Genomic DNA, 19,236 nt, shown 5'->3' on the forward strand with positions numbered 1-19,236 from the left:
TTAGCACCTCATTTCACAGATGGGTCTTGGCATTCCAGTTGGTCATATCCTGGTTTGTTCCCAGTGTATATATTGGAGCGCACTATTTTCCCCCTCAAAATTAAGCCTGGGTGTCATCTGTGGATCGTTAGCTTCAGGGACTACCTCCAGGATGGATAAAACCTTCACCACAACCCCAACACACCTCGGGTGTTCCCAGTTCCCCCACATCCCATCCCTGGACATGCAACCTCTGCCTCATGCTCTGAAAACAACCACTGTAGAACCCTTCACCACGACCCTTACATTTCATCAGGCAACTGACAGGAAGGGACAAAAGGAAAAGAAAATGGGTGTGATAATTTAGGGTCACAGAGCACTCCAGAGGACACAGAGGAGCCCCAGCTAAGCACTAAGCAGGGTGCTCAGCCTTGAACAAGTTATGTTCTCTTATGAACAAGTTATGAGCCAGGGATCTTTCCCTGGGACTGGGACCTACAGCAAAGTTGTTGTAGCGACATACTGGTGGTATCTTTCTCACAGGTCATGGAGCTATTTGCTCCTAGGAAGGCTGGGTGTGCATGTGGATGCATATGGATTTGCAGACCTGCATTCTGCAGCTGTGCCTTTCTAGAGGATACTAGAGGGCGGTTAAAACATATAATAAGGATATTATTATACACATATAATTTGATTCTTTTAGTCTGAAATAAGCCCCTGGTAAATTTATATTTACTTGGCAGCGAAGATATAAAACTTGGTTTGGCAGTTACATTTAGGAAAACACAGGGAACTCAAGGGAAAAAATATCGCCTGGCTGCATATGTTGAACTAATGCTAAGAAATGGGGCTCTGTGAATCTGATTTCATCCCAGTTTTTCAGAGCAACTTACCCAGTCTCCATCCACCATTGGCCAACTGACAGAAATTCAATATTTTTCTTTTAGTGAATGAGAAGCATAGTCAGAAAGATCCTTTGGGTCAGGATCATATGCAAAAGCTCCTCTTGTGCTTTTGTTTCCTAATTGCTCTTGGAAGGATTTTTCGTACTGGGCTGACGCAGTTGTGTGTGTGAATTTCCTGGCAAATAAGGAAGGTGACTGTGTCCAAAAGACATTTAAGAGTGTGAATTCACAGCCTTTCCATGTCTAATCAAGGAGCGTAAACCATTAGCCACATGTTCTCCATTTCCATCACATTTTTTCACACTTAAACAAAAACATGCCAAAGAAAAGGTGCTACATTTTTTAATGCCCCCAAATAGGAACCATGGGAGTCTGTTAAATGCTGTGGTCATTTCCAGCATACAAATCAATTTTCCTTGTGGTGGTGAAGTGGTGAATAATGCCTGGTTTGTTTAAAGGAGCATGACTGATTTTGGATGAAGGATCCTGTCACTTTGGCATTTTTAGTTTTATTTATTGCACACAACCATATAAAACCTGGTACTGGTCTCAGTGCCAGGCTTACTAGTGGAAAAGCTGAAAGGACCACATAACTCCTGGTGCAGCAAAGAGGTTCTCCTTCTGCAAGGCATTTGCTGGACTCCTGAAAAATTATTTTGAATAACATGGCAGAGAAGGATTTCATCAGTTGGCATCTACTGGCTTTATTTTTTCTTCCATTTTGCCTGTGTCAAGATGAATACATGGAGGTGAGCAGAAGATCTTATAAACCAGTGGCCAAAGTATTGCAAAGTCACCACCAGACTGGCCATAAAGGTTCCAGAAGCAGGGAAATATTGAAACAGCGGAGTCAACTTATAGAGTGGACTGTTGATAATAGCACTTCTACAGACCACAAAGTCCTGAGACCAGAGGTAGATGATGTAGAACTGACTACCTCAGATAGAGTCCAGGTACTCTGAATTAATCTTCTAAAGATATCTTTAAAGCTAATAATATATTTTTTTCTTTGCTAAGATTATTAGTGATATATTTATGAAATATATTTTTATTAAAGCTGTGTATTGGTCTGTATCCTGCTGGGTTGCTTTATAGGGTCTTTTAATGAGCTGGTAGAACCAGCAGTGGTTGGGGGTATGGTTTTCAACATAGACAGCAGCCCTTTGTTTTGCTGAAACTGTGATGCTGTGCGATCATGTATTGTGATATACAATATCTTAATTATGCCAAGGTATTATTATTTAATATATTAAAGTTTTAGATGTTGTTAACTCATTTGGATGCAAAGGAAAATCACATAATTTATAGAGGTATTTGGAAAGATTTGATTACCAGATAATAGATTTATTTGAAAATTATGTATATATAAAGTATATTTTTGAGCTTGAGACAAACATAATGAAATTCTGAGTGTTCAAAAATTTTATTCTAAGGAATAGCTTGAAAAAAAAAGATACTAATGTAATGAGCAGATTTAATAACCCATACCAACTCATCAGTTTCAGGGAAAAAGACTCAGAATGAAACGAAACTATCTGAATTAATCTGGGAATATTTTTATGCCTACATGGAATTTTACATATTATAGTCATTAGCTGACAGCAAAGGGAAAATCTGACTATCCATAAAATATTTCAGTCCAAATTTAAAAGGAAAAATCCGAAGGGCAGAAGCAGCTTTTTCTAGCACTATGCAAAACAAAATTCCACTCGAATTTTTTGATGATTGATGTATTTTAGAAACAAGAACATTAGTGTTTTGTTCCTATTGCTGACAGAGATATTTGAATCCTGTATAGTTCACCTTTTATAATTTGTTTTTTAAAACTCTTTCAGATCGAACTATGATATTTTGACTTCCAAAAATCAGGGATATGTAGTAAAGTGTTGAATAATAATCTACTTCGTGATAAGCAGAGAAGAGATTTGATTTTAATCCTTTCCTAGGCCTGAGAATCTGAAATGCATCCAAGTAAGGGAATAGGTTTCCAACTCCATTAAATTCCCTTCATTAAATGTTATAGTGCTTTGCATTTGATTTTTCTGGGGCAGGAGTTATGTGCTTCTCCAGTGCACTCAGGAAAATAGATATTTAACTGTAGTTATGTGAGATTGCACTTGCAGTGAATAAACAGTGTGCAGCATCAGGTATACAGTGCAGTGAGCCAGCTCATGCCTGTACCTCTCTACTGCAGACAGAACTGTGCAGTTGAGGGCTACAGTCCGTGTATTGTCGGTACTCAGTAAAATTCTCCTTCAACTCAACATAATTTCAGATAATGCAGGATTTAAAACAAAATTACAGCTTTCTAAGGGGTCAAACGCTTCCTCACAAAAAGTGTCACTGTGTTTGGGGTGCATGTGTCTCTCATCAGAGAGTTTAATGCAACAAGTTTGGCGTGACCTGCTGGGGAAAAAGACTTTGTCATTTAATCTGAGCCTGGCAAGCCTGAGTACAGCTGATGGCACTCACTTACCTGCCAGACCCTTCCCAAGAAGCAATCTTTGCTGGGGAAATGATGCAATTTTTGGCTTACTGAAATGAAATGGAGCACTAGCAGATGCATGACAGAGGTAATCCATCACAGAGTGGCTGACACAACAGGTATTTTCCATCTCCATACTCCAGGGATTTCCAGGGAGAGGAGGAAAAAAAGTGGCACAGACATGTTTTAATTCACATCAGACCTCACTCTTTCCTTTGAGCTACCTGAAAGTTGATTCACACCAAAGTCTCTACTTGCTTGGTTATCTTAGCTCTGGCTGGAAAAATTCATCCTCTCAGTAAAGAGTTTTACCAGCCCCGTTCCCTGTTGTGGAACAGAGACGACAGCATTTGTCTCTGCCGCACCTGGTACAGGGCCAGTTTCCACAATGATGGTAACTTACATAAAATTTAATGTGCATTTCTTCAGCACAAGGACTTAGTGACTGAGAGGAACCATGCCAGACACACTCCTCCTTTTCAGGTTGCTCTTTGAAAACGTTCAGGTACTTTTCAACCTGCTGCTGTTTCAGCCTGATTTTTGACAATATTGGTTTGGTTAATTCTTTGCTAGAGAAGGGCTGTGGAGCACCTCAGCACTCACAGAGATGTGTTATTTTGCATTCAGAGCAGGAGCCAGGAGCAGTGGATGTACAGTATTTGTCTCCTGCATTATCTTAGACAATATAACAGAAACATGTAAAATCAATCAGGAAGTGGAAAAGTGCTGGGTCTCCAATTATGGTTTGTTCACAGCTTTAAGTTAAGGGAATTTTATAGACCATCTGTTGCCTAGAACTACCTCCTACATACTAAATCATATCAAATTCAGCTCATAGCTTCAGAAATATTACCAGTTTTCTATCTGTATTAGGATATCAGTGTGGCAGATGCATTTCATAAGCTCCTAAATCATGTTTAGAGAGCAATGCCAAAGATTCATTGTGTGATAAAATTTATGTGCAAATAGCTGCATAGGACATCTTTGGCAAGTAGGTTGTAATTAATCTCTTTGTCCCATTTGAGTGTAGTTGTACTTTACGAATGGGTTTTTCCTTTAAATGTACTCCTCAAAGTTCTCTGCTTTAAGAGAATAAAATAATATCCTGAATATTCATTGTTCCTGGCAGCTGCTGTGAACATTTTTTTCCTCCTAGTCAAAGGATCAGTAAAGACAATAAGTCAGTACTTCTTTACGACTTACATAAGCAGTTATTTTGAAGTAGGCAGAACTGTTCTCATACAACCAGGCTGGCAGGATTTGCCTCATTTCCCATGTAATAACCCACTGAGCTTTTCAAGAGGTAATGACAAATAGCATTTTGTTACCACCAGCACTAGTATCTCTTTCATGATAACACAGCTGCTTAGCTAATAACGTTGTTCAAGAAATGAATTGTACCTGCACAGAGAGAGCCTCACATGCAGCTCCATTTGCTGGGTTAATTCCTTCCCTCACCTACAATCCACAGTTCTATGTCTTTGGATATTTCTAGGCTGATGTGACTGACTTGCTCTTGGCAGGCATGTACGTAGTTTGCCTTCCCATTTACCGTGAATGTGAAGGACTACCAAGGAAGATTCTAATCTTGGTGCCACACCCAACGTTAGTATTTCAGATGTTGAAAAAAGCTTGCGCAGTTCCAGTCCTCTTGTGCTTGGCTTCCCTTCAAGGACTGAAAACGAGCTGAAAGCAGGGCTACTTCTCTCATATTAGGAAAGCTTTCAGCAGTGTGTCTGGTGATCATCAGTTACGTTCTTCCTAACAAATGGGAGCAAGAAGGAAACAAACAAATTCCCTAGACACAGACAGTCCAATGGGCAGAAGTCATCTTTCTCATAAAGTATAAACCTTGTCCAGAATTAAGGTTAAAAATATGGTATTGACCAAAATCCCCTAAAAATGAAGCCCTCTGCCCATGGGAAAGTCTTAACATTTCCATAACTCTTTGAATAAGAAGCACACTTGTTGAGCTGTCAGGTCAGCCTGCATTGCTATGGTAGCTCCACTGTTGGTGGTGCTGCTGGAGAGGGCATGTGTCTGTCCCATCAGAGGAGCTGCAATATTTTGGTGTCATGAAACGGGGTTTCTGTGTCTGTAAACATAAACTTTTAAGCCTCATGAAATTAATGAATTCTGAGGTGATCTTGATATTGTTCAAAACAGGGGCAGAAAGCTTTAGTGTTTCAGATCAAGCCAGCTGGTGACCTTTTGGGCAGGAATACGGCACATCCTAATGTTCATTTGGCAGCTCCCATCCCACCAGAAGCTCATTTGCTGCCATTAAACCAATAGGTCTGACTTAGGCAAGCCATCTGAGGATAATAAAGTGGAATGATTAGAGAAAAGTAGTGGTCAGGTTGGTGTTACTATCCCCCTCCAGAATTTAAGAACTGCAGATTTGTAGCTCACGGTAATAGCAAAGAATTGTAGGGGAAAAGAAACAAAGAGGGAGAAACGAGAAGGAGGTCGGGAAGTGAAACCCTGTGCTCCTACTTCAGCTGACCCTCTGGAACATTAAATCATCAGAAAACCCTGATTACAGAATCCAGCCAGGATTGAATGAGACTCCATTAGTATAAATACAATGATATGGTAAAGAAAAATACCAAAACAAAACTATAGAGCTGTATATAATAAACATTATTTATGCTGATATATTAATTTCAGCATATAAACAGGCTTTCATAATTAAACATTCAACATCTACAAATAATGAAATGCCCCAGGTGTTGTGGTCAGTTCAAATTTTTGTAGTGTATCTTGGCACTTTTTTAGGGATACACTATACAGACATGTTTAACTTCTCCTTTGGGTGGTCCAACATATTTTTCTTTAGTTCATTGCTGAAGGTCAAATGAAATTCCTTGTATCCTACCACTTGTTGCACATTGGCTTGTTTGTCAACAAAGGTCAGCTGAAATATGGGATCAGACAAAAGCAGGATAGGAACATAACTGAAATATCAATCTAACTTCCATTGCTCTGTATTATTTTCTTTTAAAAATCCTCATTATTTGACAGGATAAGGTTTGGTTTTGGGGTTTTTTTTAATATTCGTATCACTTCTAGAACACTTGAAGTGCTATTCCCTAAAATCTTCCAAAAATAACATCTTCAGGAACAACCCAAGTATGGGAGATTTCAGCCCAAGTAACAAGTGCTTGGAAAACTTACTAAATACATAAACAGAGAATATATAATGAAGACCCTGTAACCGACATGCATATGATTGATGCCCTCCATGAATGAGTTATTTACAGCTTATTTTTGTGCCCTTAGCCCCCACAAACTGGACCACAGAATCCAGACTGTAGTTCCTGCTGCCGTGGTGACTTTGGAGTTCGGCTCTATCAAGGGCCCCCAGGACCTCCTGGCCCCCCTGGGATGCCAGGTAAAGATGAAGTTTAATTAATTTCTTGATCAGTTTAATTACGGGCTATAAATTACATTCTATTTTGAAAAATATCAGAGAATGGTCCAAACATCAGTATTTCGGGACAGATTCAGGAACAAGTTTTTTCTATAATTTCTGGGGAGACAGACATTCTCAATTAGACTAAGGTATTTTCCAGTGAAAACCATTTATTATTAAAATTCAGCTTTCACAAATTCATACTGAAAGCAATCTTATATTTTTAGGGCAAATTGGTCTCTCTTCTTAAAGCAGCATGAAGCTTCCATTAAAGTTTGAAGAACTTGTTCCCTGGAGTTGATTATTGTGATCTCGTCTGAATATCCAGCTATGCTATTGTGTATTGTATTCACAAGCTTTTTTTGGTCTAGCATACTGCTAGCCAATATTTTAGAGACACACATGCTTCTATTCTCTCATAGATATTTCTTCTTTTCCTTCTTTCTTCTTGTCATCCATAATAAAAATAATATTTTTTTTCATTAAAAATGCAGACAGAAGAACAGAATACATAAGAAAAGGGTACACTTTGATTGGATAATTGGTATAGAAAAAGAAGAGCCTAAAAAAAGGAAAATAATAGTTGAACATTGGTGTAATGTTTGTTACAGCAGCTACCTCCAGGGATTTGAAAATCACCATTCCTAAAGCAGATGTATAACACAGATGAACATGTCACAGACTGACAGATTTATCTCATCTTCAAAAGCTTATGCTTTCTGTTACCACAATAAAAATGCAATTTCTTTATCTTTCTGTCTCACAAATGTACTGACAGTAACAGACATGACAGATAAGCATACACAAAATAAAAATCAATGTAATGACTTTTGGTAGAAACAGTTTACAGTAAGAGTTAAATCTGAGTGTTATGAAGTTAAATCTAAGTGAATGAACTGTTTCAAGAACTATATTTAGTTGGCAAAATAGTTAAATAAATTGTTACTTTGATATATTTTGGGTATCACACAAATTAAGGTCATAGCCATATTTGGTATTTGCCTGATGTGAGCTATTGGTCCATCAACACTTTATAAAAATGCCATTGACCATTACAGAAGTAAGGGAAATCTAATGGAGAGGCCTCTTGTGCAGAAATATCAGATTATGTTTTAATAAATTGTTGGTTTCTTAGGCACAGGACACAGTTTTGTATTAGACTGACACTTTCAAGGCTGCTGTGGACATACTGGGACACAGCCCGGTCCTTGCTTTGCCTTTTTCTCATGCACAGATGTATCTCAGTCACACTTTCTTGTGACCACACAATGTCACCAACCTTCCATACCCAGAAATTTCACTGTCTGCTTCATCTGCTGCATTTCATATCATTGTGCCCACAAGGGGAACAAGGGCTGCTTTTCCTTTGATTGAAACAAATGTCACTTGCAAACCTCTGTCCTGAACTGGCAGTGAAGTACTCTGGCTTTACATGATTGATCATTCCTGTTATTTTTAAGAGGTTTAGATTCCTCTATCCAAATAAATATTTGTTTTTCCTTTCTTCCACCATCTAGCTTCCTTGTTTAAAGTACATCTTTTTCATCAATAGAAAAATTATAAAGGACTTGGGGTGTTGGTTAATAAGAAGCTCAACATGAGCCAGCAATGTGCCCTAGCAGCTCAGAAAGCCAACTGTGCCCTGGGCTGCATCAAAACCCGCATGACCAGCAGGTCAAGGGCTGGGATTCTGGCCCTCTACTCTGCTCTGTGAGACCCCACTTGGAGTGCTGCATCCAGGTCTGAAGTCTTCAGTACAGGAAAGACACGGAGTTGTTGCAGTGAGTCCAGAGGAGGCCACAAAGATGATCAGAAGGATGGAGCACCTCTCCAGTGAAGACAGGCTGAGAGAGTTGGGCTTGTTCAGCGTGGAGAAGAGAAGGCTGTGGGGAGACCTTATAGTGGCCTTCCAGTACCTGAAGGGGCTACAGGAAAGCTGGGGAGGGACTGTTAACAAGGGCATGGAGTGACAGGACAAGGGTTTCAAAACTAAAGAGTTAAATAGGAGGAAGAAATTTTTCTTTGTGATGGTGTTGAGGCCCTGGCACAGGCTGCCCAGAGAAGCTGTGGCTGCCGCCTCCCTGGCAGTGTTCAAGGCCAGGTTGGATGGGGCTTTGGGCAGCCTGGGCTAGTGGAGGGTGTCCCTGCCCACAGCAGGGGTTATGGAACTGGATGGTCAGTCTTTGAGGTCCCTTCCAACCCAATCATTCTAGGATTCTATAATCAGTTAATTATTAGATTTAATCTCAGACAACACCATTCTTTTTGTAAATTCGTAACCAGAGTGACTAATCAGAGAACAAGCAGAGTGTCAAAGAATCTAATTTCAGTTCAGGTAGAACTAGAACAATGATGACACTAATGAATTAATTGAAAGTAATTCATTGAAAGGTCAGGTTCTTGCTTCAGGTAGGCATAATAATTGCTCAGTGATCCTAGCCAGCTTCAGAATTTTGTCAGTTGCATATACATTTGCTCAGTAATTTCCTCAGCAAACATCAGGAAGAAAGTAAGGCTGCTGTGGCAGGCATATGTTTTTATAATGGCCCTTTTTACAAGAAGCCATCTCAGAAAAGCTTCAGTATACTTTTTTTTCTTTCTTTAAATCAAACCCTTCAAGCTAACCAGAACCCTGAGTTCCCCCATTTTTGACACAGATGGGTCATTCAGCTAGTTTAAGGCTACAGCCATTCTTTACTTGTGTGGACATGTTTTTAAGATAGCAAAATGTTATTCAAATTTATCTTAAACTATCCTAACTAACTTAAATTATCAGGAGACAAGTTTTTACACAAAAGAAAAAGCAAAAGTGCTTGTGCAGGCTACCTGGTGTGCATCAATAGGCAGTGGCTTTTGCTTTTCTCGAGCCTCACAGCTGCTGAGGTCTTGTCCTTGCACATCTCCCCAACAGTGCAATGACTTAAGACATCAGCAGTTTATACAGCAACAAAAAGTAGCATGAAGGTTAACTCTGAAACATCTTTCTGGAAACTTGCTCATCAAAACCTTCCCCTTCAGCTTGACCACACAGCTCTTTCTCATGCATTGCAGCTCAATCTGCTTTTTACAGTACTGAAATGTCCATGTGTTGCGAATTGGTGGAAAAGGACCCTGCCACAGTTATCTGTTAAAACACATTATCTGAAATTAAGTTAAACAGAAAGCTCTGTTCCCTTTAAGGAAATCATGGAAACAATGGAAATAATGGAGCAACTGGCCAGGAAGGAGCCAAAGGTGAGAAAGGCGACAAAGGAGATATGGGACCAAGGGGAGAGCGTGGCCATCATGGACCCAAAGGCGAGAAGGGTTACCCTGGGATTCCCCCAGAGCTACAGGTACAAAATCTTTGGCTTGTGTTGGCTGCAGCAGTTCTCAGGTTATGTTTTTCTTCTCTGAAAACCAGCACTGAAAGATATTTAAGAAAGAAATCGATACAGTGAGAGATTTATCTAGTCCTTACCATGACTGACCAATGTGTTCTGTCAGATCTTCCTGGAAAAGAAAGGCATAAGCTGTTTCTCAGCTGGATCCTTACTCTAAGGAAAGAGTAAGGATCCTTACCCTAAGGAAAGAGTAAGGATCCAGCTGAGAAACAGGCACAAAGAAACATTTATGGTTCTCTTTTAGGGCAGAAAGCCACTGCCTAGGTCATTAAAGGAGAATAGCAGAGACCAGTTTTTCTGTCAAGCTGTATCACATACATAACTACACCTCTTATGGCATATGAAAAGAGTGAAGGAGTCATCAGGCCTGTGTTTCTCAGGCCAGTCAGGCTTTGTGAGATTCTCAGAAGCATATGGATGCAAACCCTCAATGCATCAGGTCACAACCTCTGAGTGCAGAGAGAAGCCTTCTGTTTTTTAAGCATACCCCTCAGGAGCTGTCTGCATTTTTATGCACATAGATACCTTAAGTCTGTTGAGAAGCATGTAGGTTCTGCCTATAAAGGAACTACTCAAAAGCCAGATGAGCATTTAAACATGGGTTCAAGCCTGAGCCAATAAGTTCTGCTGAGGGTTGGATGGGATATATTTGTTTGGGCTCAACACTCTGTTGGCATAGTTGTATAGGTTTTGGATATAGGTTTTGAATAGGAGCTTCTTCATGTCCTGGTGGATGGCAAAGAGCCTGTGTGTATAAATACACATACCTGCATTTCAGCGGAGACGTGGTGTGGTCCTGTTCTTAACTGAAAGTAAATGGGACTTGAATAACTAAGACCCTCGGTTGCTGCTGCTGCTACAGGGATTTAAAAGACGTGTCCACACTGTGTACTGCAGTGTAGCAATACAGGAGCAGTTCATCTGCAACAGCAGGGAGATCTGACCAACACTATGATGTAACACAACTAAGGTGCTAAAGGCAAGAGTTAGATGCATGGCAAGCATTTAAGATGTATCTGTCCTGGTCTTCAGCTGCCACACTCAGAGGGGCTTCTGTAGGTCAGATCAGCCAGCCCCATGTGAGGGAATATTAAAGCACTTCAGAGGATACCAGGGGCATTTGTGTGGGCAGGGGATTACAGTCAGATTCAGCTTCAGAGAGCCTACATGTGAGGGAAGAAGCTTAGCTACTATTACAATTACTGAGGATCTAGAAGAGCAATACAGCTTAATCTGAGAGTCACTGCTCCTTTTGCACACTCTCCAGATCTCCAGAAACTTAGGGGAGTTGGCATCCTCACTCACACATTAATGGAAGTGTTGTAGTCTTGGTCTGATTCGTACCCCACAAAACAAGTTAACCACAGAAGGGACAAAATGGGATCTAGCATACATGCACAAGAAGAAATCCTACTTCCAAACACTCTGACTGTGGAGAAAACTGAAGTTCTGGTATATTTACAGAACCACACCTTTTAACTGAAGCATACTGCTTCCCAATATCAGCCATTCATATATGTTTTATATTCTGAAATGAGACATGCAAATTAACAACACAATCAACAGTACAATCATGTGCAGTGTGGGAAAATGGCTTTGGATTCCTTGGCATTGTGCATGTTTGAATTCTCCGTCCTAGGTTGCATGAAGATGCAATAAATGCACAGAATAAAATTCACAATTAAAATTTCCAAAGTTACGAGACTTCTGTAATAAAGCAGAATTTTTTTAGTACTCTTAAAGAATTAACTGGAGTTATCATTGTAGTTTAATGTCTTAAAAACATATTTGTTTTAATTCCTTTCACCATAAACCCTCTTGCAATTTTGAAACAAGCTAACAGCATCTTTTTCTTACATAAATATAGTGGTAGTAATTTAATTAAAAGCTGAAAAAAATAAAAAGGTATGAATAACAAAAGCTCATATTGCAATACCTATTTCCAAGTAAAATTCTGCAACTGTCCTTAACAGATGTGTTTAGAAATTCTTTATGCAGCACAGCATATAATTTCTTTTTATGATCATGCTTAAGAAGTTTAGAGCTGGTGTAGATAGAGGAGAAAACACTTTCGAATGCAACACTGATTTAAGTACAGGATTATTTTGAAAGAATTGGTGTATCTATGTTGATCTGCTACTTCAAAATGAGACCTAGGGAGAAAGGATATCTTTTTCAAGTCTTCTGATCAGCCCAAGAAAAGTTGCCTGCGGTCAAAGAGAATGTGAAATGAAATCTAGACAAAAAGCAATAAATTCCATAAAGCTGCCGTAGCAGCTGCTTTCCTTTAACACATAAAGAACTTTGATGTGATCCTAGCTGAGAGGCAAGAAGTTAACAATTTGCCGTCACAGAAAATGTATCCACACAGGGATAAGGCAAATCAGCCCAAGCTTTCAGCTCACATCTGGAGCTCCTCAGATTTCTGAGCAGATGGCTAAGGATTTCCATTGTTAGATCCAGACTTGCATTTGATTTTGCCTGTTTTGTTTTTGTTCTCATTTGAATCTGAAATCAAAAGAAGTCTGGGGTGGGGTTTTTTAAATACCACTATAGCTGGAATCTCATGAAAAACGTCATTTTTGTGAGGGGCAGTAACCATTGTAATTGAACAGTTCCCCTCTGAGAAGTTAAGAGATGGCCATAAAATACCACGTGACTAGGTGACCTTCAGACATCCAGGTGCAGCAATTCTGCCTGTGACACATTTACTGACCATCAGGATAAGGGATCAGAGACTCACAAAAGGCATAACTCTCCTCCCTGGCCACACAAGTTGGCTGGCTCATTCCTGACTACCTTGCTGAGGACAATTTGAATTGCCCAATCTGTGAGGTTTCGCATTGCTTATAACCATAGAATCACAGAATCTTTAAGGCTGGAAAAGACCTCTAATATCATCACAGCCAACCATCTGTTCGATACCACCATGTCAACTAAACCATGTCCTGGAGTGCCACATGTACATTATTTTTTAACACCTCCAGGGATGGTGACTCCATGACCTCTTTGGAAAGCCTGCTCCAGTGCCTGGCCGCTTTTTTCAGTGAAGAATTTTTTCCTAATATCCAATCTAAACTTCCTCTGACACAACTTGGGACCATTTCCTCTTTTCCTATTGCTAGTTTCTTGGGAGAAGAGACCAACACCCACCTCTCTACAGCCACCTCTCAGGTAGTTGTAGAGAGCGGTAAGGTCTCCCCTCAGCCTCCTCCAGACTTAGCCCCAGTTCCCTCAGCCGCTCCTCATCAGTCCTGTGCTCTGGGCCCTTCACCAGATTTGTTGCCTTTCCCTTGGATGCTCTCCAATGCTTCAGTATCCTTCCTGTAGTGAGGGGCCTAGAACTGAACACAGCACTCCAGGTGCAGCCTCACCAGTATTGAGTACAGGGGGACAATCACCTCCCTAGTCCTGTTGGCCACAGTATTCCTGATAGAAGCCAGGATGCCCCTGACCTTTTTGGCCACCTGAGCACACTGCTGGCTCATGCTCAGCCAGCTGCCAACCAACACCCCCAGGTCCTTTTCTGCCAGGCAGCTTTCCAGCCACTCTGCCCCAAGCCTGCAGTGTTGCCTGGGGTTGTTAGGACCGAAGTTCAGGACCCAGCTCTTGGCTTCTTATGAAACATTTTCCATGGCCAAAACATGTCACTGGAAGAAGTGTAACATGAAGCATAGTTTTCACTTTCTTAGTTTCCCCTTTTGGTCTCCACCACTTGTTTTGACTAAGGGTACTGGGCAACAGGTAAGAGAGAAAAAAGCACTGAACATTGAATCCCAGCAACTGCACTTCTACAGGACCTCCAAAGAAAATGCCTAATGGTAGTTAGCAAGGAAGACTAATGTGTATGGATTTCACCCATTCAGTTAAAAGCCATATCCAGTCTAAATGCAGGGGATATATAAAAACTAATTAAATAACTTTTGTCAGAAATTCATTTCAATACCAGCTTTTAGTTGCATCGTTCTAGAGAGACTTAAAAGTAAATAAAAGCTGAAATGAAGGTCCTGACCTGCAGACACTTGCCCATACGCTCACTTTTACAGCCATGAATAGTCCAATTGAATGTAAGAAGCTGAGTCGTCTTCCAGTTTGATTCAATGGGAGTTTTGTTACAGGAGTTTAATAGCCTTGGAGCAGGCCCTAGAAGAACATCTCCGTCAAGAAAATAAACAGACCACAAATACAGGAAAAAATTCTGTAGCTGAATCCTCTACACATGTGCATTTTGTGAACAACTGCCTGAACTGCATTTTTCAGGTCGCATTCATGGCTTCCATGGCTACTCACTTCAGCAACCAGAACAGTGGGATCATCTTCAGTAGTGTTGAAACCAATGTTGGGAATTTTTTTGATGTCATGACTGGGAGATTTGGTGCTCCAGTGAATGGTGAGTGTTTGCAAAATAAAATAACGCAATTCTGGGACCAGTAGTGACTAAGTAACTGCCTTTGCACAAGGCACTGATGAGACTTGCTCTGCATAGCTCTTGCTACGTACTTTCAGGAAAAATGAAATTGGAAACTGAGCAAGCTCAGAGAGGGCTTGCCAGCCAGTGGAACTATCGCTGGCACAAAGGCAGGAGAAAGAGGCAAAGCCAGAGTCTGGGAGGGAGCAGAACCTGAGACCTTTAGCCCTTGAGCCACTGTGATGAGAAAAACATGGCCTTGATGTTGCAGCAGCAGCAGCTTTGCAGTTGACTCCTCCACCCTCTGCCTCCAGTCACTCTCTTCATCATCATCTTTCCCCATAACAGTTCAGCTGTGAGCTAGCCTGCAACAGATGTGTGATTGGAAACGTGCTATTGCAGGTTTTCCCTGAGTTATTTTTCAGCTGCATCAACCTCCCATCTTATGCAGCTGTGGTGCAGGAAAAACAACAGGAGCCAGGGGAAGCAGCTCATGACCAAAACCACATCTAAACAAAGGCCCAAACCACCCTCCTTCACTTGGTTTTTCTCACCCTGACCTTCATTTACCACTGCTATGGGAAATTATATGAAAGTCAGGCCCTGCAAATTTGCTGTAGCACATTTTACTGACAGTTTGGTGTGGGGATGTCCTCACAGCTACCTCATTTTTATGTTAATGTATAGGTGGATGTCAATGAACTTTGACCCACAATGATTTAATGACTTTGATGATAACTCCAATTGTAGGGTCAATGCTACAGACAGGAGTTTGTCTTTCTGCCTGGGGGAGTCTTGTAGAGCTCATGACATATTACATAGTTGTACTGACAACATTGTTAGCACCTTGCAGAGAGAGAAAGAGCTAAAAAGGGTGGTGGTAAGTGTGTGTTGTGTGAGAAGAGAAAGTAGTGTCTGTGTCTGCATTGTTGGGATGCAGTACAGCCAGGTGAGCAGCAGTGAATGCTGCTAAAAACCACTCATGTCCTGCCTGACCTGGGTGACATGCTGGCTGCCTGACAGCTGCTGAGGCTGAGGTCTGGCTGGCCTGCAGGCTGCCCTTTAGTGAGAGGGCAGAGGCAAGAAAGTGAGGGAAAGGAGGTGAGAGAGGGGTCACTAGACTCAGCCTCTGGGAAGCTTTCCTTTCAGTGAGAAGGAAGGAATGAGTGGTCCCACCATATTCAGATACAGTCATTTCTCTGGAATAGGATGTGGCGGAACCCCTGCCATATGTAGAATAAAATTTAATCAGATTTTGGCACACTGTAAATAAGCAAAATACCCACTGGCAACTAGAAGGTAATTTTGGCTTCAGATCTTATGTTTTCTAAACAAGAAGCACAAGTCTGCAATGTGATTACCTCCCTCTATGAAGCAAACATGTTGTATTTGGTAATATTTTCAGGAGTGTATTTCTTCACCTTCAATATGATGAAACACGAAGATGTGGAGGAAGTGTATGTGTACCTGATGCACAATGGTAATACAGTTTTCAGCTTATATAGGTAAGTGAAGGGCCATTTTAATGCAGAAGATATGTTTGCACAGGTGTCATAGCTTGCATGCATTTCAAGAAACAGGAAACTGTTCCTTTTTAAAAGAAATTCTGTGAGGTAAAATAACCAACAAGGAAAAATTATTGTATTTTGCCTTCCTCAGCCTGCAAATTTAGATTATACCTGCCACAGGTCCTGGTCCTAAAATCCAGCTGCTATCAGAAGTCCCTGAAAGCTCAGGGAAAAGGAATTAGCTTTGCATGTCATTCTGCTAAAATGTATCTTCCTCTTCATTTTGCCTGTCAGAATAGTAACAGTCTAGGGGAGATCAGTTTACTTTAAAGGTGGAGAGCATTTAAACTGCAGTAGAAAGAATGAGTTAGAAGCAAAGGTCTTCAATTTGCTGGCTTTGTTATCATTAGCACATGGAATAAAAAGTTTCTAAACTCTTTATGTTATCTAGAGGGTTATCAAGAATAGGCTTTACTTCTAGTTTATCAACTTCTACAAGGGCTGAGTCAAGAAGCTTGTAGCCAGATGGATAGGGGAGAAAAAGATTTGTTTGGAAAAAGCTATTGTTTAATACCATCCAGGAGTCTGATGCCAGAACCAAGCTTCTTTTGTCTAATTTAAAATTAGGTGGGGTGGATCCAAGGGGAAAAGAGCATCACAGGAAATCCAGAGTATTGTGATAAATGAGCAGTTTTATTTTAAACAACAAATTTGTTCCTCTGCCCTAGAAAAAAACAAAACAACAAACCCACATAAATTAAACTTCCAGAATTTCAGAAAGGAACGAAATTATGTAATTAGTACAGTGCAAAATTTGAGTCAGATTTAGTGCAGAAAGATCCAAAAATTTCCTCATAAAGCTGAAAAAACATCGGCGAGCCTTTTGAGGAGGTTTTGCTCAGGGTAACAATGTGCTTTCTTGGATTCTTTTTTTTTTTTTCTTATGTTTTCTTGGTCATTGAGAAACTAAAAGCTGACTTGTTAAAATATTCATCTTTAGCTATGAATCAAAAGGGAAAGCAGACACTTCAGGAAACAGTGCAGTGCTAAAACTTGCCAAGGGAGATGAAGTCTGGCTGCGAATGGGAAACGGAGCCCTCCATGGGGACCACCAACGCTTCTCCACCTTTGCTGGGTTTCTTCTGTTTGAAACCAAGTAAGAAATAAAGAAACAACCCAATAGATGTTTATGTGAGGAAACTTCTTTTTTGGAACTGGTATTTTTCTCTGGACTGTGGAATGGCATTACAACATTGAAAGATCACAAAGGCTTGTTTTGATGCAATGGATTGCTATTTGTGTATCAGAGATGAGCTAAATACATCGGGCAGTTAACACAGATTGGCAGAAAATGCATTGTCATCTGGGTTGTATCTAGTGGATTGTTAATTGTTGCTATTGCTCTCTTCTCTAAAGTGACTAAAAAAACCAAAGAAAAAAGAGTTTAATTTTGAAAGCAGTTTGTTCAGTGCAGTCAATTTGGTCTGTACATCAGTAAAGATATGTCAGGATTTGAACAATTGATTCATGTATTTCTATTCATTTATTCAGTTCTCATTACATGTTTGTTTAAGTTTGCATCATGGAAACAGGCCTGAATGAATTGCAAGTAGTCTCAGCTGAGACCAGATTTAGAGAAAGAAGTTTTCACTGGACTAGAATAAACTTTACAGATATAAGAAAAAAAAATGTGAAAATAAAGATGTCAAGGATTCAGGTTTATTGCATTCCCATCTGAAACATCTGAAGATGTATCTGGTGCCCTTTTTCATAGATTTTTAGTACATATTTATGCTCATTCACTCTGTCTCTCTTAAAAAAAAAAAGAGTGGTAGTAATCCCTTAGTAGCAGCTTGAAGCTGAGGTAATTTAGCTTGCAGTGTGCAGGGGATCAGACAGGGGAACTGTTACATTTCTTCCAGCCTTGAAATGGTTAAAACCTTATGTAACTGAGAGCAAGGTGTCAAAGCTGGAGAAGTTGGGATATTCCAACAGTACAGAGAAACACATGCTTTGTGGAGTTTGGAGCTCTTTTAAAAGGATGTACCTTTTAATATTATATATTTACTTAACGGTGAAGTTGTTGATACAGTTTTCCTACCACCCTGCCAAGAACCAGTGTGTCAGGAAATGCCTATATTTCAGTATTTCAGCCTAGCAAAGCAGCAGCTAACCCAGTTCAATATTTAACTGGTGAAAGCAAAGGCTGGCTGGCTCTGAAGCTCTGGTCACAGTGAACTGGGCCATTCTTCAGCATTAATATTTGCCACCAGCTTTTCAAAATTTGGGCGCCTGAAATCCTGTCTTGCTGTTTTATTTTCATTGGAATCCATACCAAATATATTAAGACAATACTGAAGTTTTAACATATCTTCTGCACGTTCTGGGTCTCCACACACAACCTAATGAAATATAAATTTAATTTTAGCAGACAGTACATTTTAAGCAGACATCATTACCTGTCATTAATGCATACTGAGCAGGTGAAGTTAGGAAAACATTTATTTGAAGTTATTTTATACTGGATATGGGGTAATAGCACAACAATAGAGCAAACAAATAAAAATCTGCCCTATGAATTTGTATGTCCTTGTACACATTCCTGGTGTATGTAAACTACATCTTATGATGAAAAATGCATGTTGATACTTGATGATTATGACTTGTGATTTTTTTTTTTAGTTTTATGCATCAACCACTGAAAATATTAGCTTTAACAAACTGTAGTCTGATGAGTTTCATTGCTTTTTTATGAACTTGGGTCACGTTTGCACCACACAGGTTTTCAAAATCTGAGACCAGGTTATTTTAATAAGCATTTAAGTAAAATTCTGGCATGCCATCAAACTAAACCCCATCACCAGGTAATCAGATAATGCTACCCTTTCGGAATAAGTGCACAAGTTATATGACATATACAGCATCATGAAGTCATGTTCACAGGAGGAAAAATCCTGGAAAAAAAAATTATTGTTGTTTTATGAATGTTCACTTGCTTTGTAACATACACATTTGCCCAATAAAGATTGATAGTCATAACACTATACTGGTTTGCTCATATCTATGTTTACCAAAGACATTACCATTTGGAGACTATGGGGATGAATTCTAAGTATGTATTTCTTAAGCATACATTTTGCTACTGAATGGGAG

At 40.0% G+C, this 19,236-nt stretch overlaps 1 protein-coding gene across 1 annotated transcript; it reads left to right on the forward strand.

Moving 5' to 3' along the window:
- Nucleotides 1-1,546: 1,546 nt before the first annotated feature.
- On the forward strand, nt 1,547-17,243 carry C1QTNF3 (C1q and TNF related 3; the record flags this gene model as incomplete). Its single annotated transcript, XM_084278756.1, has 6 exons — nt 1,547-1,837; nt 6,652-6,763; nt 9,965-10,119; nt 14,428-14,557; nt 15,981-16,080; nt 17,084-17,243. Exons 1-6 carry the CDS (start codon nt 1,550-1,552, stop codon nt 17,241-17,243), a joined length of 945 nt encoding a protein of 314 aa, XP_084134882.1. The 5' UTR covers nt 1,547-1,549.
- Between the last annotated feature and the right edge of the window lie 1,993 nt (nt 17,244-19,236).

Source organism: Gallinula chloropus (assembly GCF_964237585.1).
Source record: "Gallinula chloropus genome assembly, chromosome: Z".
In the NCBI taxonomy this organism is placed as follows: domain Eukaryota; kingdom Metazoa; phylum Chordata; class Aves; order Gruiformes; family Rallidae; genus Gallinula; species Gallinula chloropus.